The 22,586-nt window shown below is 40.0% G+C and overlaps 1 protein-coding gene across 13 annotated transcripts in view; it reads right to left on the bottom strand.

Annotated features, from left to right (window-relative positions):
- FTO (FTO alpha-ketoglutarate dependent dioxygenase) overlaps window positions 1-22,586 on the bottom strand; it is a 422,958-nt gene that overhangs the window by 257,268 nt on the left and 143,104 nt on the right. For all 13 annotated transcript variants that reach the window (XM_086350693.1, XM_086350688.1, XM_086350689.1 and 10 more), the window contains one exon: window positions 18,816-18,959. In XM_086350693.1, the coding sequence (XP_086206819.1) occupies window positions 18,816-18,959 (144 nt within the window). The remainder of the gene's footprint in view (window positions 1-18,815; window positions 18,960-22,586) is intronic.

Here is a 22,586-nt window from a genome sequence, read left to right as displayed (position 1 = left end):
GAAGACGACTGGATGACCCTTCTCTCTTCAATTTGCCCTCTGAGGATTTCAGTTAAGGACACACCTGAGAATTTCTAGTTGATCTGAACTATTTTGTCTGAAGGGGGATTCAAAGCCGAACAAAAACAAAAAGCAGGGGTTGCAGGAGTTTCCCCAGGCCAGATGCCCATAAAGGACTGAAACAATTTCTAAGAAATATACAGATGCCATTCTCACCTATCCAAATAAAAGCCTTATTACTCCCCGGCTATTAACAGTGGGCTCTAAAGATATCACAAGGAGGGAGAAAATCATCTTAACAGACAGATTTCTTAAGAGCTTTTGTTCCGCTGAGGGGCAGCTCAAAGGCACTTAAGAAGGAAGACCAAGTGGCAAACACAACATTAGAAGTAACAGTCCGGGGTGTGTGCCTTTCTTTAAATCCTTGGCAACTCTCTAATCAAACGACTCTTTTGAAATTGCTCCCAAATGTCTCTAGTCCTTTATGACTTTTAGAAAGAACCCTGTATTTTCACTGTGGGACTTCTAATTTGTCTCAAACTCTAAATCTATGAACGTGGCTCAAACCTCATGGATTGTACATCTCAAAGGATGTACTAAAGATGCCCCCAGCTTTAAAGACTAATCCTAATAATTTTTAGAAAGAAAACATTAAAGAATGCCTATTTGCCAGAGTTATCTCAGAAAACAGCTAAAAAAACTGACTATACTCAGGAGCAATCAGAGTTTGTAGAATTTATTCAACAAAACAAATGGAAAAAGAGCTCTCACTCTTTGCAGGCTAAATGCTGCTTGCTCTATCAGTGGAAGGAGAGAACGCTGGACATTCACTGTAGCATGAAATCTCATCTCATATAAGAGACCACAGATGCAAAGGCATAATTCACGCTAGGGTGATCAGTTCATGCCCAGTACTTTCCTGGCTTTAATACAAAGTCCCGAATCCTGAGATCCTCTCCCCTACCCAGACAAACTGGGACAGCTGGTCACCCTAAATGTAACCCAGCCCTTATTTTCTTGGTTTTGTTGTCCAGTGTTTTACCAGGGGCTACTGCGTCCCCAAATTTCTTAAAGTAACAATCAGGAGCTTTGCTAAAGGCACTCCAGAGCTAAATAAGCCCAATACTGAAATCCAATCTTCCCACTTTCACACAATCACTGAAGCTTTTCATTCTTACTCACCTGTCCATTCTCATCCCTCAATCTTAATATTTATGACCTTATTTTTCCTAGATGTGGGGACATCCATGACTGAGGACATTTTCAGAATTTAATAGCCAATGGAAGGGGGGAAGGGAGTATTCCTGATGAGACGACAGTACAGACCCAGACCTCTACCTACCCCATTCCTAGATTCTCAATGAGACCATCAAAGAAATATCAAAAAAATGAAGACTCCTTTCAGTGCTCAATATCAGAGAAAGGTGCTCAATATGTCAGAAATTACAAGCAACTCTGCTGGATACAGTATAAGAGGAATGAGATTAAAGAAAGGTAGCACTGTACTATAAATCAATTATACTTCAATTAGGAAAAAATACCAGGACTTCCCTGGCAGGCCAGTGGTTAAGATCTCCCCATCCAAGGCAGGGGGTAAGGGTTCGATCCCCAGTCCAAAAGCTGCCCGTGTTTGCTCATACCATGAGCATCCATACCACCCAAAGACAAAAACAAGTTATTCAGTTCGCTCCAGTTCATCAAGTCTCTCATCTGACCCTGCAAAGGTGCATTTTCTGCCTTCAGGTGAAGTATTTAGCCAGGAATCTGTACTAAGTTTTCATAGAACCAGTCTTAACACCAAGTTGCCTCTTAGCTGGTGCTAGTCTTCTTTCTATAAGGAAAAACAGGCAAGGAAAAAATTACTAAACTCGGGCAAAATTACTATAGTTCTAAGGAAAGGAACCAGTTTGACAGAAACTGCCTCTTCTGAAAAAGTGTTACTCAAATGGTCAGAAAAAAATTTTCATAAAAGTCTCAATTTTTCAAGAAGCCACTTGACTCAAGAAGGCACTGCACCTGTAATAATGTGGCAAAGTAATCATGAAGATGGAACAGCATGAGATCAGGAAAGGCTGCTTGGGGCTGATTTGTCTTTTTAGTAAGTCTGCCTTCATTTAAAACAGTAAGAGCCTGACTACACAACAGAATGCATGCTGCAGAAAAACCAAATCACCCAAGTGAATGGGAACTCAAGAAATTCTCCCAGAACTCAGACAGAAAACAAAAATTAGTGACAGAAAAAGATAAGAGATGAGGGGCAGATTAAGCCAAAAGAGACAGAACAGAAATCGTAGAAAGCAGAAAATAGAGCAATGAAAGAATAATCAAAGAAATAACAGAAGAATATTTTCCAAAGTTGTAAAAAGGCCTGAGTCTGTACTACAAAATGGCTAACCAAGTGCATAAACATTTTCCGTTCAAAAATTAAATATAAAATACGAAAAATGTCCAAAGAAAAAGCACAACTTGCTATAATAGGATCAAAATGGAGATGATTTCAGGTATCTCCTTAACATCAAATATTAGAGGTCAAGGGAACAATATCTATAGAGCTTTAAGGTGGAAACCTCCTTACTCAAGATTCCGATAGCCATTAAAGGAGATATGAATACATGTAGGTATAGTAAGTCACACTCAAACAATGCAAAGACTCAGAAAACACACTACCACCACTTCCCTATCATTAGCCTTCATCAAACAGTTAGAACCTATACTTTAGCTGACAAGATGGCAATCAAAATAATTAAAACCACAATATAAAAAGACTAGCAGGGAACATACAAGTTGTTAAATAATTTTAATACGGCTATTTAATTCAATGCTAGTATAATTAATGAGCTTCCATGGTGGCTCAATGGTAAAGAATCTGCCTGCCAATGTAGGAGACTCCAGTTCAATCCCTGGGTCGGGAAGATTCCCTGGAGAAGGGAATGGCAACCCATTCAGGTATTCCTGCCTGGAAAACTCCCTGGACAGAGGAGTCTGGTGGACTACAGTTCATGGGGTCACAAAGAGTTGGACATGACTTAGTGACGAAATAAGAACATAATAATAAATGAAAGTAAGTACACTTCATCTAAAAAATTTTCTATATTAAAATTTATTTTAGGGACTTCCCTGGTAGGCCAGTGGTTAAGACCTTAGGCTTCCAATGCAAGGGGCATGGGTTTGATCCCTGGATCAGGAACTAAGATCCCATATGCTGTGCTGCTGCTGCTGCTGCTAAGTCGCTTCAGTCGTGTCCGACTCTATGCGACCCCATAGACGGCAGCCCACCAGGCTCCCCCATCCCTGGGATTCTCCAGGCAACAACACTGGAGTGGGTTGCCATTTCCTTCTCCAATGCATGAAAATGAAAAGTGAAAGTGAACTCGGTCAGTCGTGTCCTACATTTAGCGACCCCATGGACTGCAGCCTACCAGGCTCCTCCATCCACGGGATTTTCCAGGCAAGAGTACTGCAGTGGGGTGCCATTGCCATCTCCAACATGCTGTGCAACAGGGTCAAAAATTTAAAAAAAAAAAAATTTTTTTTTTTAAGAATTGTTTAAAAAAATCTAAGTCAAAAATTTTAAAGAGTATGTTTGTTTTTTTTTTTAATGCCCAGTAAAAGAACAGAAGAGCTGAATAAAGTAAGCATCAAGATGCATGTCAATAACATGTCAACAGAAAAATGGGCAAAAGATGATCAGCTAATAAATAGTAATAGAAAGAAGAATACAAATGGCCATGAAAACATGGAAAGTGTTCAACATCATCAACAAGTAAGTGTACTTTAAAACAACAGCATGTTATTTTCACTCATTAAATTGGAGAAAACATTTTTAATTGTAATGCCTGGTGTTGCCTAGGGCGCAATAAGGTAGGTTGGTAAAAGGAACTGATAAACACATTTCATACACTGTAGGTAGGAAGGCAAACTGAGAACATTCTGAAGAACAGTCTAACCATGCAATATGTACAGTCTTTACCTATCAACACTCTCATCCTTACTCAGGTGGCTCACTTCTAGTAACTCTTCCTAGAGAAATAACCATAGGTGCAGATAAAGATTAGGTACAAAGATGTTCACCAGAGAGATATATTTGATACCAAGGCACTGGTAATAAATGGCATGACAAAAGTAGAGGACTCCTATTTAAGCCATTTTTTAAAATCACATTTTCGAGGAATATTTAATAAGGAAAAATATTCAAGATATATAAGTATTGGAGAAAAAAGACAAAAAACTATTGGGAAAAAAACAAGATATAACACATTATTGTTGTTGCTGTTGTTCAGCTGCTCAGTCGTGTCCGACTCTGTGACCCCATAGACTGTAGCACACCAGGCTTCCCTGTCCTTCACTGTCTCCTGGAGTTTGCTCAAACCCATGTCCATTGAGTTGGTAATACAATCCAACCATCTCATCCTCTGTTGTTCCCGTCTCCTCTTGCCTTCAATCGTTCCTAGCATCAGGATCTTTCCCAACGAGTCAGCTCTTCACATCAGGTGGCTAAAGTATTAGGGCTTCAGCTTCAGCATCAGTCCTTCCAATGAATATTCAAGCTTGATTTCCTTTAGGATTGACTGGTTTGATCTCCTTGCAGTCCAAGGGACTCTCAAGTGTCTTTGCTAGCATCACAAATCGAAGGCATCAATTATTCAACACTCAGCCTTCTTTATGGTCCAACTCTCACAGCCATACATGACTACTGGAAAAACTTTAGCTTTGACAATGTTCACCTTTACCGGCAAAGTGATGTCTCTGCTTTTTAATACACTGTCTAGGTTTGTCATAGCTTTCCTTCCAAGGAGCAAGCGTCTTTTAATTTCATGGCTGCAGTCACCATCTGCAGTGATTTTGGAGCCCAAGAAAATAAAGAGTGTTGCTGTTTCCATTGTTTCCCATCTATCTGCCATGAAGTGATGGGACTGGATGCCATGATCTGTTTTTTGAGTGCTGAGTTTTAAGCCAGCTTTTTCACTCTCTTTCACCTTTATCAAGAAGCTCTTACGTTCCACTTTGCTCTCTGCCATTAGAGTGGTATCATCTGCATATCTGAGATTGTTGATATTTCTCCCAGCAATCTTGATTCCAGCTTGTGATTCATTCAGCCTGGCATTTCACATGATGTACTCTGCATATAAGTTAAATAAGGAAGGTGACAATATACAGGCTTGATGCACACCTTTCTCAATTTTGAACCAGTCTGGTGTTCCATGTCCGGTTCTAACTGTTGCTTCTTGACTTGCATACAGGATTCTCAGGAGACAGGTAAGGTGGCCTGGTATTCCCAAACATATCTAATATATTAATTTTCTAAACATCATATCTAATGATATTAATATCATATTAACATTATACCTAATACCATATAATCTGATATTAATTTTCGCATATTTGGGAAAACATATTTTCCCAGGTATAGGAAAAAAATGCTAGAAGGAATCACATCAAATAGTTATGAATGTTGCTAGCTCTGTGTGGTCATATTATGTGATGTATTTTTGTTATCCAATTTACACTTCCTTATAGTTTACAAATTCTTTACAGTAAGCATCAATTCTAATATTTCATTTTTAGCATCTCTGAATTTAGAGCACATCTTAAAATTGATTGTTTTTGGGGGAGTTGGTTTTTTCTTTTATTTATACATTTAAATTTGGCTGGGTGGGTCTTCATCGCTGCACACAGGCTTTCTCTAGTTGCTGTGCATGGGCTACTCATTGTGGTGGCTTCTCTGTTGCAGAGCACGGACTCTAGGGTGCAGATTTAAGTAGCTTCAGCTCACGGATTTAGTAGTTGTGGCTCACGGGCTCTAGAGCGCAGGCTTCATAGTTGTGGCACAGGGGCTTAGGTGCCCTGTGGAATGTGGGATTTTCCTGGACCAGGGATGGAACCCATGTCCCCTGCACTGGCAGGTAGATCCTTAACCATGGGACCACCAGAGAAGTCCTTCACAGCATCTTTGACTGGACAGCATACATTATTACTTTTGTACTTAACAATAAAAAATAAAACAGTAAGTATGATGACTTTTTTAAATGCAAAAGGGAATGCTCAATGAAGAGGTCCTCAGAAAAGAGATATTCATTCCCCAAAAAGAAATGAAAGAACACTGAAATCAGTAAGGGCAATAAGAGCTTTGGTTCGTTTTATACATCTTTTGCAGTGTATTTTCCAGGGGACTGAAAACTCTTTTATAGAAACAAGTACAGAGGTGAAGATGACCTCAGGGTACACACCTTTCTCTCTCTTTGTTTTCTAAGATTAACTTTTATGGAATGCTTATTTTATTGTTGGGCTGAGAAGAGAATACATTCTTGAGGTTAATCATTCATTCTTGATTTCTAAATCAGCAAAAGGAACTTTAATCCCACTTTAGGAAGGGCTGCCTTTTCTCATCCTGGTAGCAACTCTTCCCATGAGACAGAAGGGCAGAGGGGATCATGGAAATGGAGAGATGAGAAGGTTAGGTTAACAGAAAACTTGAATGAAGTCTCTTCTCTTCCCACTTTGTATATACAAAGCCACTGCTCCAGTGAACTCCAGGCCCCAGAACTTCCAAGTAAAGCTAATGAATGAAACTGGAATAGCCACTTAAACTCTTCAGTTCTGTTCCTTCAAACACCTTTTGACTACTTTCTTTAGTCACTTCTATTTCAATATCTGATTTTCCATTGGCAATTGAAGATAGTTTTGTTTTTTTAAAAAAAGCAAATGTGTTAGTTGCTCAGTCATGTCCAGCTCTTTGTGACTCCATGGACTACAGCCTACCAGACTCTTCTGTCCATGTAATTCTCCAGGCAAGAATTCTGGAGTAGGTTGCCATTACCTTCTCCAGGGCATCTTCCTGACCCAGGGATTGAACCCTGGTCTCCTGCATTGCAGGCAGATTCTTTACCACCTGAGCCCCCACAGAAGCCCAAGATAAGGTTTCTGGCTAATACTTAGGGAGGAAATAAGGCTGTTCTCTCCAGATACTCGGCAAGTTCCTATTCTGTACAAGGCACTAAGTGCTGTGCACAGTACAGAAATACAATTAATAGTGGCTCTGAAAAACCTTAGCTCTAATAGGTGACATAAGACTGCTATATCAGTTGCTACAGTCTGGAGGGAAAGAGAGTTATGGCAACCACACTGAATGGCTGGTGTCACTGTCACTGTGGCTATTAAATTTTTTTAATGTCAACCCTAAATAGGTGAGTTATACGTGTACCTAGAATGAAGGAGAAAATATAGCTAGGTGGAGTGAACAATATGAAAACGTAAGGGGAAAGAGGTATGCCAGGATCAGTTTTAGAACAAAGTCACTATAATGAACTAAGGACGATAATTTATACCTTTTTAAAATTTGTAGGAAATTTCCTGGCACTTTTGATGCCGTGTCCAGAAATCGTTGGAGAACTAAGATCCTGAAAGCCTCGAACTGTGTCAAAAAAAAAAAAAAGTTGAAATGTTTATTGGGCCTAGAAGAATTATTCCACAGAGACAGTTTAATGGGGGTATAGTGCCGGCACAGTAGTGGCGGTGGCTTAGTCGCTAAATCATGTCCAACTCTTGCAACCCCAGGGACTACAGCCTGCCAAGCTCCTCCGTCCATGGGATTCTCTAGGCAAGAATACTGGAGAGGGTTGCCATTTCCTTGTCCAGGACATCTTCCCCATCCAGGGATCAAACCTGTGTCTCTTTTGTCTCCTGCATTGCAGGCGGATTCTTTACCATTGAGCCACCAAGGAAGCCCAATGAGGACATTGGGCTTGAAATCTGCTACAGGAACTGACTGATTCAAGAAAGTCAGATTCATTCCTGGTCTAGTCCTGAGCTCAGTCAACAAAAATCAATTAAATAAATAAATTTTTTTAAAGGTTTCATTCATGGTCATTCCCCCACTGTTTTTACAGAAGGAGCAAAGAGCATACACAGTATATGCAATCAAATTAAAAGCCTGAAAAATTCCTTCCCATAGCCTGTACTTTTATGAATTATGCTGTAGAGATAACCCAATAGCCAAAGAGGGCATAGTAAGACTGCCAGCCAGGGACTTCCCTGGTGGTCCAGTAGTTAAGAATACACCTTCCAATGCAGGAGACTGCATTCGATCGCTGGCTAGGGAACTAAGATTTCACATGCTGTGAGGCAACGAAGCCCAAGCTCCGCAACCAAAGAGCCAACGCTGCAATGAAGAGCCAGCAAGGCAATGAGAGATCCCACATGCTGCAACTGAAACCCGACAGAGCCAAAAGTAAATAAATAAATATTTAAAAAGAGACAGAGAGAGAGACTGCCACTCAACGGGGAACACTCCACCTACCCAACCCATATAGAGAATTATTCAATACCACATGACTGATTGAATGAACCATAAGAGATTAAAAGGTCTTCATAATTCATAGTAATATTATTATTCATCCTCAGCTTAAAAAAAAACACATAGGCACCTTTTTTTTTTTTAACCTTTGATGGTGTTCTTATAAAAAAAAACATGGAAGAGAATGTACAAATTGATCCAGACACTGTGTCATTTGGAAAATTCTATGATGCCACATCGTTATCTGGATTAGTTATGAGGAAGTAAAGCATGGGTCACTGAAGGAATAGACTGTCATGGAAGATTCTAAAAGCTGTCTCTAGAGATCCCAGAATATAAGATGAATGGCCATCTGTTTTGGCAGGGGTCTTTAAAACCTTTTCCAGCCAGGAGCTTTTAAGGATAGAATAAATATTTCCTTTTGCCTATACTGCCATGAATGAAGAGGAATTTCACTCATTGATTCAATATTTATTAAAGCACCTACCATGTTCAAAGTACTGTGGTGGGTCCTGGAGAGGGTACACATTTTGGGGAATCTAAAATATAGTAGTCAGAAGGCATTCTTAGAAAATTCCAGAAAAAGAACGAAGACACAGGACCTGAGTGACAACGGAATTCTCCTAGGAGTGCAATGAGAAGCAATCTCAGTAAAACTGTGTCAGATGGGTTTGAAGAAGGCAGTGTTTATCAAAACATTAACTAAGTCATATGATGCAACATCTAATAGCATCGAGCCAGCACCATGGCATGACTCTCCAGTCAGTAAAGACAGAGAAAGGCAGTGATGAACGCCAGGGAGAGAGGGAGAACCAAGCAACAAGAAAGCCACGGCTCGAACACAAAACCACCTCAATAATGCAGCGCGAGCCTGAGCTTTTGGTGAGGTCTGAAATCTTGACCTGACATTTGCATCATGTTCTTTCAACTGATGTAAGTTTAGTGATTACAGTGGATGAGACCTTCTATGCAGGAGTCCAGTCACTCCATTTGGTTCTACAATTAATAACACACACATAAGCACAATTAATAACACACACTGTACACTGTCGACATACAGAGAAAGCATGGTCCCCTCATCAAAATAACAGATGAGCCTGTAAACATTATATAGTTCAAAAATATGACAGCAATGACATGGCTGAAATACCAGAAGTCAAGTGAGAGCATCTATGTCTTGGTATAAAGTTGATCAATTAAGAGAAAAAAAACCTTAAAAATAAACATCAAGTGACAAAAGTTAGGAAGAGTGAGAGTGTAAGAGAGCCAATCCCACATTTTTCTTCATGAAAGACTGACAGGCCTTAAAGTTGTTAAATGAAAAAACTGAAGTATTAAGGATATTTTAACAGTTAAGCAGGAAAGAATCGCCTAAGGAATAAAATGTGAATACAGTGAAAAGTAGTTACGTCTAAGAAATGGAACTTGGGGGTAGGTGGCAAAGTTTCCCCCTTTCCATTTTATTTTTTATTTATTTATTTTTCCTTTCCATTTTAGATCAACCTCCACTGTTTAAATTTTTATTTCCTAGTACATATATTATTTTTATTATAATACCAACAATAATATGGATGAGGTACTGACATGAAAAAAATCTCCAGGACATATTATTAAGTTAAAAAAACTAAGTAGTATACACACACACACACATACACATATGTACCTACTAACACACAATAAGTCCCCTACATACAAATGAGTTTTGTTCTGAGAGTACCATCTGAAGGCCAATTAGTTCATAAGTCCAACAAAGCCTAGGTACTCAACTAACACAATACTGTACTGTCCCATTTGTGTTTTTTAAAAAAGCAGCCGTAACATAAACATATCTACATAACTATTTATGTTAATGCTTATAAAAGGAACAGACAGAAGATAAAAGAGTACCTCTACATTTTATTCTACGCACTTCCATATTATCTGAATCCTTAACAGTGAGAATATATGTGTATTCATCTATTAGTTGGTCAACTAATATTCTTTTTTGTTTGTTTGTTTGTTTTTTAACTAATATTCTTTTTCCACACTTTTAAAGAAAAAGATTCCACAACGATATAATTGGTAGAGCTAGCCGAGTTCCACGGAAGAAAGAATAGGTTTGTCTCAGAAAAATCTGGACTTAAACGTAAGCTTCACTAGATATGTCACCTTGAGCAAGTGATTTTACCTCTCTGAGCTTCAATTTCCTTTTTAAAATGGGGTTTTATTGAGCTTTGCTGCTGCTGCTAAGTCACTTCAGTCGTGTCCGACTCTGTGCGACCCCAGAGACGACAGCCCACCAGGCTCCCCCGTCCCCGGAATTCTCTAGGCAAGAACACTGGAGTGGGTTGCCATTTCCTTCTCCAATGCAGGAAAGTGAAAAGTGAAAGTGAAGTCACTCAGTCGTGTCCGACTCTTGGCAACCCCATGATCTACAGCCTACCAGGCTCCTCCGTCCATGGGATTTTCCAGGCAAGAGTACTGGAGTGGGGTGCCATTGTCTTCTCCATTATGGAGCTTTATGGAGATACAGTTCACATACCTGCTTCCTGGTGCTGGTGGCTCAGGCGGTAAAGAATCTGCCTGCAACGCAGGAGACCTGGGTTCAATCCCTGGGTCGGGAAGATCCCCTGGAGCAGAAAATGGCAACCCATACCAGTATCCTTGCCTGGAGAATCCCATGGACAGAGAAGCCTGGTGGGCTACAGTCTATGGGGTCACAAAGAGTCAGACACGACTGAGCAACTAACATCTTCACTTTATGGAGCTTTATGGAGATACAATTCACATATCAAATAATTCACTCATTGAAAATATACAACTCACTGCATTTTAGTGCATTCACAGAATTGTGCAACCATCATCATAAACTAATTTGAGAGTATTTTCATACTCCTAAAAGAAACCATATACTACCCACTAGCAGTCCATTCCCATCAATTTTCTTTTCTGGGGAAAAAAAAAAAAAGGTGACTAGAAGGGGACGATTACACACCTCACAGGTTTGTTACGATAAATAAATAAAATATATCAAAGCCTCCAGCTCAGTGCCTGGCCCTCAGGAGGTACTCATCACATATACTTCAAGTAAAGTTCACAACAGAAATACTACAGAAATAAACAAAAAGACTAGATATGGTAAGAAAATGGCAGATCCTTCCAAGGACCTAGGAACACACTCAGGTTCCTATTCTCAGAGCCTATGACACCGGCCTTGTCCTCTCCCCAGTTTGTCTGAAGACCAAAAAATCTGGCGTGTAAAGTATGTGTTAGTTGCTCAGTCGTGCCCAACTCTTTGCTATCCCATAGACTGCAGAAATCCATGGGATTTCTCAGGCAGGAATACTGGAGTGGGCTGCCATTTCCTTCTCCAGGGGATTTCCCTACCCAGGGATCAAATCTGGGTCTCCTGCATTGCAGCAGATTCTTTACCATCTGAGCCACCAGGGATATCAAGTCAGAAACCCCAAGTTTGAAAATGTCAGCATTTAGGGGAATATTTTAGAGCAAAAAGTTTCAGGAGAGACACATCCTCAACCGTGCAAAAAAAAGTGAACAGCAAGAAGCAGATACTGCGGTTGCCGAGCAGGGAAGGAGAACACGCTAAGTTCACACTGGACAAGCAGCGGAAACTATACTGTCATGTTCCTACGTTTCAGAGTGAAAATAGACATGACAGCTGCTCATTGGGCTGTTCAAGCACTTTCCACTTAAATGGCAATTCCTCAAGCTTACGACTGCAGCCTGAAGTTATAATTTACTACTGTTTCTGTATTATTCCCTTGCCTCGGCAGAAAGCAGAATGTAGCACCTACATTTCAAGACCCATGAGAGGTAATAAAGTATAATTATTTAGAATTTATGATTAAGCCATATATTAGAGGTCTTTTTTGCTTCAGCTGGTCAGTCAGGGGTTAGAGGAGGGAGGGAAAGGGGTCAGAGGAAAAAATAACACAAGGCTTTTCCTATGAACAAAAGGTCTAAGACAGGGCAGGACTGACAGACACCTGGAGGATTTACAAAGCTACCATGGTCTCCACGGGAAGCCCCAGAAGAGCCCCAGTCAAGAGACTTTTAAACTCCTAGAGGCCTCTGTTCTTCCTGCTCACAGAGCTACAAACTCCAACTCCGCTGCTCGTGTTGACTCCCGAAGTAGACGCATGGCACATTTTCAGGTTACACCACATCAAACGCTCACAGTGCACCAGCTCTGGCTGCTCTAAGCCATAGGTATTTCAGAGAAGGTGAACCTCATCAAGAAGAAAACCACGGGTCAGGCTCTATAAGTAAATGCAACCCCCACCAAGGCAAGATTGCGGTTACTACAGAGCTCTGATTCAACAATGGCCAGATGGCAACTCTTCCCAGCCGCAAGAATCAACTGGGGAGATTTCCCTTCCTTGTAGTTCCTTTATGTGGCTACAGAAATATATACATGGAACGATTAGGTGCAAAGCCGGCCAAGCTCAGGGCATGGAGCGAGGTAAGAACCCAGCACTCAGCACTCTTCTGGCAGCCTCCCCTCACTGGTTCTCCAATACACCATGACCCAGGTCCCAGTCTTCTAACGAGTCCTCATGTTCAAGTTGTAATTCAGAAAGCGCTTTCCATAAACTTTCTCTGTTTAAAAAATGTTTTAAATTTCTTTTAATATTTTGTTGTTGTTGTTGTTGTTGCCACATAGCATGTGAGAGCTTAGCTCCCCAACCAGGGATTGACTTGAACCCAGGTCCCCTGCATTGGAAGCTCAGTCTTAACCACTAGACCACCAAGGGAAGTCTCGATACTTCTTTTTAAATTTCTTTTTAATTGGAGAATAACTGCTTTACAATGTTGTATTGGTTTCTGCCATATAACAAAGTGAATCAGCCAAACGTATACACGTGTCCCTCCCTCTTGAATCTCCCTCCCACCCCTCTAGGTCATCACAGAGCCCTGAGCTGACTCTATGTGCTATAGAGCAACTTCCCACTAGCTATCTATTTCACACATGGTAGAGTTTACATTTCGGAGAAGGCAGTGGCACCCCGCTCCAGTACTCTTGCCTGGAAAATCCCATGGACGGAGGAGCTTGGTAGGCTGCAGTCTGTGGGGTTGCTAACAGTCGGACACGACTGAGCGACTTCACTTTCACTTTTCACTTTCCTGCATTGGAGAAGGAAATGGCAACCCACTCCAGTGTTGTTGCCTGGAGAATCCCAGGGATGGGGGAGACTGGTGGGCGGCCGTCTGTGGGGTCGCACAGAGTCGGACACGACTGAAGTGACTTAGCAGCAGCAGCAGTGTATACATTTCAGTGCTACTTTCTCAATTCATCCCAGCCTCTCCTTCCCCGTTGTGTCCACAAGTCCACTCTGCATCTGCGTCTCTATCCCTGCCCTGTAAACAGGTCCCCTATACTTTTTTATTTGACTTCACAGTAACCCTGGGAAGCAAATGTCATGAAGCACCAGCTTTTCACTGGAGGCAGAGGCTCAGAGCGGTGCTAACAACGCACAGCCCACAGACAAGAGGGGAACCTGAGGGAAGCTCGTCACCTGACCTTTCTCTTATTCCACCCTGAACCTGAAAGTCACCTGGCCTTTCTATTATTCCATCCTAAACTGCTGGTGAGGGAACGCCAACCCAAAAAGGAGATACTGTGCATTTCAATTTATATTGCTGTTCTTTTTTGTCGTGCAATTTTTACTTGGCAACCGAAGCTTCAAAATAGTTAATTGGCACAATAATGACATGTGAAAATGAGATGTAGTTGGTTTTAAGGAAACAAAAGTAAAGAGAGTAGAGAGAACAGAGTCATGAAGAGTGATATGTGAAAAATAATAAATAAAGGGGTGAGGGGAGGAGGTTTGTCCAAAATGTTTATCTAACACTCACCTTTGTCCTGAACCATCCCACGTCTACAGTCGGCTCCGGCTTAATGAACATGATTTGGTTGATGTCCCTTGAACTGTATAATCGGTTCCACACAAAAAACAAACCCACAGTTTGTCTCCAAGCCACTTTTAAGTCCCTAACTCCCTGGTTGCCTTCAGTCTATGGAAAACATCTGTGGCAAAGTAAATCATCCCATTCTGAGAAAGACCAGAGTGTATTTTTTTTTTTTCTTCTCTAAGTGTGTTTTGAAGTCCTGGTTGGAAAATTAGTGAAAATTGTAAATCTGCTTGCAAATCTGGTCATGTCTAACTCTGAGATTAGGGCAAAGATTCCAATTTAAAAGTAAAACCGTGACAACCCCAGTTAAGCGTGTCCTCAGGCACTGCCAGCAGGGCCTTCACTCAATTCCACAGGCAGTGGATTTATTACAGGCACCCGGCACGTTCCCCATCAGACACCCCTGGAGGACTGACTTGAGACAGCAGGGTTTGGTCTGCACTTCCTCTGCAGACCAATATATTATTATAAATTGAGCTAAACTGTTTCCTTTTCAAAAGTGCTATGAAGTTCAGATTTCAGGTATCAGCACAGGGCAGGGATCCCGGGACAGGGTTCTTTAGAGTCCTTGGCTTTTAAAAAGTAAAGAGAAAAGGTGGCTTTCCACCACGGTTGCTTTTATTTTTCTTTTGTTTAGCCTAAGAGAAGATGCGGGACAAGTCATTTTAGAAATCGAATATGACATCTTAATAAGAAAACAGATTCCAAGCACAAACTTGAGGTGCAGTGTGCTATGCTTGGCCTAGTTCACTAAGTTATCAGTTATTTCACCTTTATCTGAAGGCAAGAGTTTGGAAATCAGAACTAGATGTTATGTCTCAGATATCAGCTGCTATAAAATGACAACTATCTTCCTTTATCACCTACAACAGCTAACTGGAACCAATGTATATTATAAAAATGTATATTCATTATAAGTTAAAAGGACAATGCAATTATTTAATATTTTCATTTTTAATGTAATTTCTGAGCCAAGAAAAACATAACTTTAAAAAGAAATGGAGGGCTTCCCTGGTAGTCCAGCGGTTAAGAGTTCACCTTGCAATGCAGAGGACACTGGTTCCATCCCTGATCTGGGAAGATCTCACATGCTTCGGAGCAACTAAGCCCATGGTCTACAACTACTGAGTCCATGCTCGAGAGCCTGGGAGCCCCAACTGCTGAAGCCCACGTGCCCTAGAGCCTGTGCTCTCCAATAAGAGAAGCCACAATGAGAAGCCCACGCACTGCAATGAAGAGTAGCCCCTGCTCGCCACGACTAGAGAAAGCCCACATAGAGCAACAAGCCGAAAATAAATAAACGGATAAATAACTTTTAAAAAATGAACTGGAAAAGAAAGAAGCAAACAGACCACCATCGTCACCTTCCTTTCTGCCCTTCTGAACAATTAAGTCTTAAGCCTTCAGGTAAGGCAGAGAAGCTCAGAGCAGGGGTCAGTGCTGGACAGGGGTGCAGAAGGCCTCCAGGTACAGGGTCCAGATGGCCTGACATGGGTATCAGAGCACAGGTGGGCTAAAGTGACAAGTTTCAATCCATGATTCTTTCCCACTGTGTAACCATGGCTAAGTCACTACATCAATCTAACCTGATCTTCTTTCTGAACAGAGCTGGTATCTACTTCTCAGGGTTACTGAGAAGATTCACAGAAGGCTTGACTTGTCATTAGTCCACAGTAAACATAGCTGTTATTCATATACTACTGTTATTCCTGGGCTTCCCTGGTGGCTCAGTGGTAAAGAATCCGCCTGAGAAGGCAGAAGACACAGGTTCGATCCCTGAGTCAGGAAGAGCCCCTGGAGTAGGAAACGGCAACCCAGTCCATTATTCTTGCCTGGGAAATCCCACAGACAGAGGAGCCCGGGGGGCTACAGTCCATGGGGTGACAGAAGAGTCGGACATGACTTAGTCACTAAGACACCAACAACTGCCATTCCAGGTACATATTTATGTACACGTTGAAAAAGTCTGAAAAGGAATATACCGAAATAGGCATGAACCTGATTTTTATTTTCTTCTTTTCACTTTATACTTTTCAGAGTTTCTTTTCTCTACAATGAGCATATACTGCTTTTTCAATCAGAAAAGAAAACATGAGATGTTACTAAATAAATGGAAAGTAGCTGAACCTTTACAATGTCATTTACTACTTTTATACATAGAAAGTTAATAAAGCTATTTAAAATAGCACTATTCTGACTCCCATTTCTTTTAAAGATGCAAAATATTAATAGAAACTCAGAGTACCCAAAAGGAAAGTGATTTACTGGCTGAAATGACAACCTATTTATATTCATGGTAAATATCCACATCTGGGTGGTATATTAAAAAATGAAATAATAATCTGTTTTACCTATAAATGATGCTCAACGATGAGGCAAAGACTTGAGAATAGAAACTCAAATCCTGAGATAAGCAGGAGCAGGGCAGATGAAGAGATGACTTTACCCCTAAAAGCATTCCCACCTCGACATCTTCAATGAATTGGGATCAAATCTAAATGGTCCCTTTGAGAGCAAGAAAAGCACCGAATAAGAAACACGCGACCACATACTGCCCTCTGTTCTGCCTCACACGAACTGAGTGACCTTGGGCAAATTACTTAAAAACAGATTGATACTCTGCACCATCTCCCTAGCAAGGCTGTTTGGAGATTGATTGAGATGGCTTATGCGAAACTGATCTGTAAACTGGAAAGCAACATGCAAATAGAAGGCAAGAGATTTGGAGCTTACTTAGAGGATGAGATGGTTAGACAGCATCACCAACTCAACGGACATGAATTTGAGCAAACTCCGGGTGACAGTGGAGGAGAGGAGCCTGGCAGGCTACAGTCCCTGGGGTCGCAGAGTTGGACACGACCTAATGACTGAACAACAACAGAAGAATAGTGTGCGACAAATGCAGGACTCCTCCACGAAAAGAATTTAAGAATTTACTACTGAATCGCACTGGGAGAAAGTAATTCCCTGCATCATGATCTTCCAATCTTCCTGTTGCCACAAAGGAGAAAGCCCAAAATTGGTACCATGATTGGGTTAACACCTCTCCCTAATAGTGACTGAAGACAGAACAGGCCTGAGTCTCAGAGTCTTCAGGAAACAAAAGCACCAGATACTAAGATGACTTTACTTTCACTCTGTACGATTCTTCTAACTATGTTAAGTGATACTGGTTTTCCATTTCAGATATAAAATCACCTAAAATAAACTCATTTCTGTTCAAGAAAAAAAAAACAGTTTATCTAGAGAGAAATATTACATAAGTAATAATGTGGTGCTGGAGAAGACTCTTGAGAGTCCCATGGACTGCAAGGAGATCAAATCAGTCAATCCTAAAGGAAATCAACCCTGACTGATGCTAAAACTGAAGCTTTAATACTTTGGCCCCCTGATGGGAACAGCCAACTCACTGGAAAAGACACTGATGCAGGGAAAGATTGAAGGCAAAAGGAGAAGGGGATGACAGAGGATGAGATGGTTAGATAGCATCACCAACTCAATGGACATGAATCTGAGCAAACTCCGGGAAACAATGAAGGACAGGGAAGCCTGGCATGCTGCAGTCCGTGGGGTCTCAAAGAGTCAGACTAGACTTACTGACTAAACAACAACAACAATACTAGTATGGGTAGCACAGGAATATGGCAAGAAACTTGAAGCTAGTGTGTGAATGAATGAAATTTGGAAAACATTTAGTGAGGTCATGACTGAATGGCTACCCCAAACTCATAATTCCTAGAAAGTAAGGACCAAGTGTTATCCATTTCCAGTATCTCCTGAAACTTACGAAGCACAAAGAGGACCCTCTACAGACACTCTATTATTGGGAGATAATTCTTATTATAAACACTGGGTTTGAGCCTTGATGTTCCTGGCTCTAAAACCAAACACATGAGTAGATTCCCCTAGGCAGGTAAGAGTGAGATTAACCCCAAAATAATTAGGAGTGAGAGCCAAGGACAAAATAAACCCTAAGAGGCTCTGTAAGGAAAAAAAGGATAATGTTTGCATGCTGTGCATCAGAAAGCAAACAGAAAGTCTAAAAATAAACAAAACAAAAAAAAAACTTAGAGTAAGAAACAAAAAATGAAGCTCTCCAAACTCCCCAAACTTCGTAGCTTCAGCAAGGCTGACCAGGGCTGAAATATTGTTTCCCAGAGAACTAAGTGAGGGAAATGAGCGGAACTTGGGAGGGAGTAGGGGGCAGGGAGTAGAGGAAGAGGCTGTGTTGTCAGGCCAGCTGTTCCTGAGAGGAAACTAAATTCAAAACTAGAAAAAACTTTCACTAAAAACCTACAGAGACAGGGACATATTTTTTTAAACTTCACATTAATAAGGTGATTGAGATGATTTAGGGGCTCTGATGAAAAAAATCTTGAAAACTGGTTAGTACTTTGGGGAACGCCATCAACACTTAGAATGAAAAGAAAAGCAACTTTTAAAATTAGCAGTATCTTAAAAAGAAAAAAAAATCAAGTTACATGTAGAAGCTTCATTATCATATGAAAAACTTACAAAGTTTACTTCAAAAGACATATGCAAAATATGTACCCAATAATCTAAAACTTAAGACACTAGAGCATCAGTATGGCTTTGATCCTCGCATTACCAAGCATAAAGTAGCAGTCTCCTTGGTGAAGGGGTATCGCCAAACCAGGTGTCTCTATGTCCCACGAGATCTTAAAACCAACATGCCAAATATCAGGATCTCTGCCTTCAAGCTGAGGGTCGTCCTCACTTTCCTCTTCAGGGCCTGTCAAAAGAAAAGAGAGTTGTCAGGAATGTTTCATCTAAAGTTCTGAATTTCATAGTTACCTTAAGAATAACTGAAGTTTTAATAAAATATGGATAAGTGAACTATATATTCTATTTGCATCATTTAAAAAAAAAAACACATTCTTTAAAATATTTTAACATGTCATTAATTTTTTTTTTGATAAAAAAATCTGAAAGTGGTAAGGAAATAACCGCAGGTATCAAAGAAAATTAAAGATGATTATTTTGTTCAGTTTCATGTAACTAAATCAGAAAATCTGCATAGGTTTTTAGGAAAATATGAATGGCCAAAATTGACCCCCGAAGAGGTAGAATGACTTAAAAAGCCACAGAAGGTATAGAAGAAGTCAAGGAACACAGGACTAGAGAGTTGCAAAGGAAAATTCTATCAAACAGTTAAGAAGAGTGCAATTTCAATAAATTGTAAATTGTTCAAGAACACAAAATAGTGTCCAGATTCTTTTCATAAAGACAAGAATATGTATCAAATCCAATACACACACACACACACACACCAGTCTCACATCCAAAACCAATGCATAATTTCTAAATATATTAATAGTATAGACGGTCCCCAACTTAACTATGGCTCAACTTAATGATTTTTCAACTCTACAATGGTGTGAAACAATATGCATTGAGTTGCAACCATACTTTGATGCTGAATTTTGGTCCCATCAGGGGCTAGCAGTATGCAGAAAAGTACTGTTGTGATGCTAGGCAGCAGCCACTCCAAGTGAGCCTCATGATCAGGAGGGTGGAGAATCAATACACTGGTAACTACTCACTATGCATACAAATCATCCTAATTTCCACTTTCAGTACAATATCCAATAAATTACATGGGATACTCAGCACTTTATTACAATACACTTTGTGTTAGGTGACTCTACTCAACTGCAGACTAATGTAAGTGTTCCAAGCAGGTTTAAGGCAGGCTAGGGTAAACAATGATGTTTGGCTGGTTATGTGTATTAAATGCAGTTTTGACTTATGCTATTTTCAACTTAAAATGGGTTTATTGTGAGATAATCCCACTGAAAGTTGAGGAAGATCTATATAAGGAAAAAGAATCAAAATCCAGCAGCATTTTACAAGAATAACATGACGAAGTAGAACTTACTTCAGGAGTAGAAGGATAGTCTATTGCTGGGAGAAATATTAACAACCTCAGATATGCAGATGATACCATGCCAATGACAGAAAGTGAAGAGGAACTAAAGAGCCTCTTGAGGGTGAAAGAGGAGAATGAAAAAGTTGGCTTAAAACTCAACGTTCAAAAAACTAAGGTCAAGCATCTGGTCCCATTCCTTCACGGCAAACAGAAGGTAAAAAGTAGAAGCAGTGACAGATTTTATTTTCTTGGGCTCCAAAATCACGGCGGACGTGACTGCAACCACAAAATTAAAGATGCTTCCTCCTTGGAATGAAAACTATGACAAACATAGACAACATTTTAAAAATCAGAGACATCACTTTGCTGAAAAAGGTCTATCTAGTCAAAGTTACGGTTTTTCCAACAATCATGTACAGATATGCGAGTTGGACGCTGGAGAAGGCTGAACACTGAAGAATTGATGCTTTTGAACAGTGGTGCTGGAGAAGGCTCTTGAGAGTCCCTTGGACAGCAGGGAGATCAAACCAGCTAATCCTAAAGGAAATCAACTCTGAATATTCATTGGAAGGATTGATGCTAAAGTTGAAATCCAATGCTTTGGCCACCTGATGGGAAGAGCCAACACACTGGGAAAGACCCTAAAGCTGGGAAAGATTGAAGGCAAAAGGAAAAGAGAGTGGCAGAGGATGAGATGGTTAGACAGCATCACTGATTCAGTGGACATGAGTTTGAGCAAATTCTAGAAGATACTGAAGGACAGGGAAGCCTGGCGTGCTGCAGTCCACAGGGTCGCAAAGAGTTGAACACGACTTAGTGACTGAACAACAACAATACTTAAAATTCATCATATTCATAGATGAAAACAAACAAAAAATACATGAGTCACCAGATACACAAAAATAATTGATAACATACATCCTTTCATGATAAAAACCTCAATAAGAGCAATAGATGACTAGTTCCTTTACATGATACAATATAGATTTATCTCAAAGCCAACATATTTTAATAGGAAAACATCAGAAAGTTAATAGAAAAAGTTAAGACAGTATCCTTTATCACCATAATGACTCACTCAAACAAATGCAAAGACATATTATGTTCTTGAGAAATAAGGTGAAACATTACAGAAATGCCAGTTCTCCCTAAGTCATCCATAAATTTGACATAAACACAATAAAAATACCAACAGGATTGATTTTTAGTTCACTGGGTTTGGTCCTAGACAAGCTGACTCTATAATTAACACAGAAATATAAACAAGCAAGCTTGGCCAGGGACTTTTTTTTAACCATATAAAGAACTTCTACACATCAGAAAGATAAATATCAATAATCAAAGAGAAAAATGGGCAAAAGTTATAAAGACAGAAGACATAAAATGGAGTTTGTAAACATATAAAAAGACGTTCAAACACACAAAACAAAGCCATAATAGATATTTTTCACCTATTAGATCAGAAAAAAATAAGCACTTTAATAAAATATAATGTTAGTAAGAGTGGAGCAAAATGGCATATTCATATTCTCTATGGAAGATTATCTGCAATACCTATCAAAATTACAAATGTAACTCGTTTTTATTATTAAAAATTTTTTTTTATTTTTAAAAACCTTTGAATTTGTAGGAATTCCACAATACCACTTTTAGAAATGTATACTAAAATTCCTACTTGCAGAGGTTGCAAATTGAAGGAGGCTATTTACTAGAGCACTGTTTATAAAAGCAAAAGATCAGAATAACTTCAACATCCATCAATAAATTTCTGGTTTAATAAAATATGAAATGTTCAGGCAATAAAAACACTATATAGCCACTAAAAATAATATGGGCATGCAATGATAGAAAACTATCTCCTATATTTTTAAGAGAAAGAAAGGAATAGGCTATAATTTGTATTAAAAAAAACCCACATACACATATATGTGTGTATATGTGCATATATTAATAATATTTCTGGAAGAAAACTCAAGACTGATTTTTTCTGGAAAGAGAATTACATGGCTGGAATAAACAGGAGAGACAAGTAAAGGAAGTAGAAGGCACACCCTATGATTCACCTACATTAACTGTCCCATACCTACATAAAAACATGTAAAAGTTCATCTAAGAAATATTTATTGAGCAGTTACAATAAACGACGTGCTGACCTGGGCACGTGGGGTTTATCAGTAAATGAAACAAAGACCTATGCCCAGTGGAGCTTTACTTCCAGCGGAGTTGTGAATGTTCATCACTGACTACTAGAAATGGAACATTTTAAACTCCACTAGACTTTAATCCACTAGACTTCCCTGGTGGCTCAGAGGGTAAAGCATCTGCCTACAATGTGGGAGACCCGGGTTCAATCTCTGGGTTGGGAAGATCTCCTGGAGAAGGAAATAGCAACCCACTCCAGTATTCTTGCCTGGAAAATCCCATAGATGGAGGAGCCTAGTAGGCTACAGTCCATGGGGTCGCAAAGAGTCGGACACGACTGAGCAACTA

This window comes from Bos grunniens, chromosome 18 (genome assembly GCF_055505025.1).
Source record: "Bos grunniens cultivar Pamir isolate PY7600 chromosome 18, Bosgru_T2T1.0, whole genome shotgun sequence".
Taxonomy (NCBI): domain Eukaryota; kingdom Metazoa; phylum Chordata; class Mammalia; order Artiodactyla; family Bovidae; genus Bos; species Bos grunniens.
The sequence above is the reverse complement of the archived record's forward strand: the minus strand, read 5'-3'. Positions and strand labels throughout refer to the sequence as shown.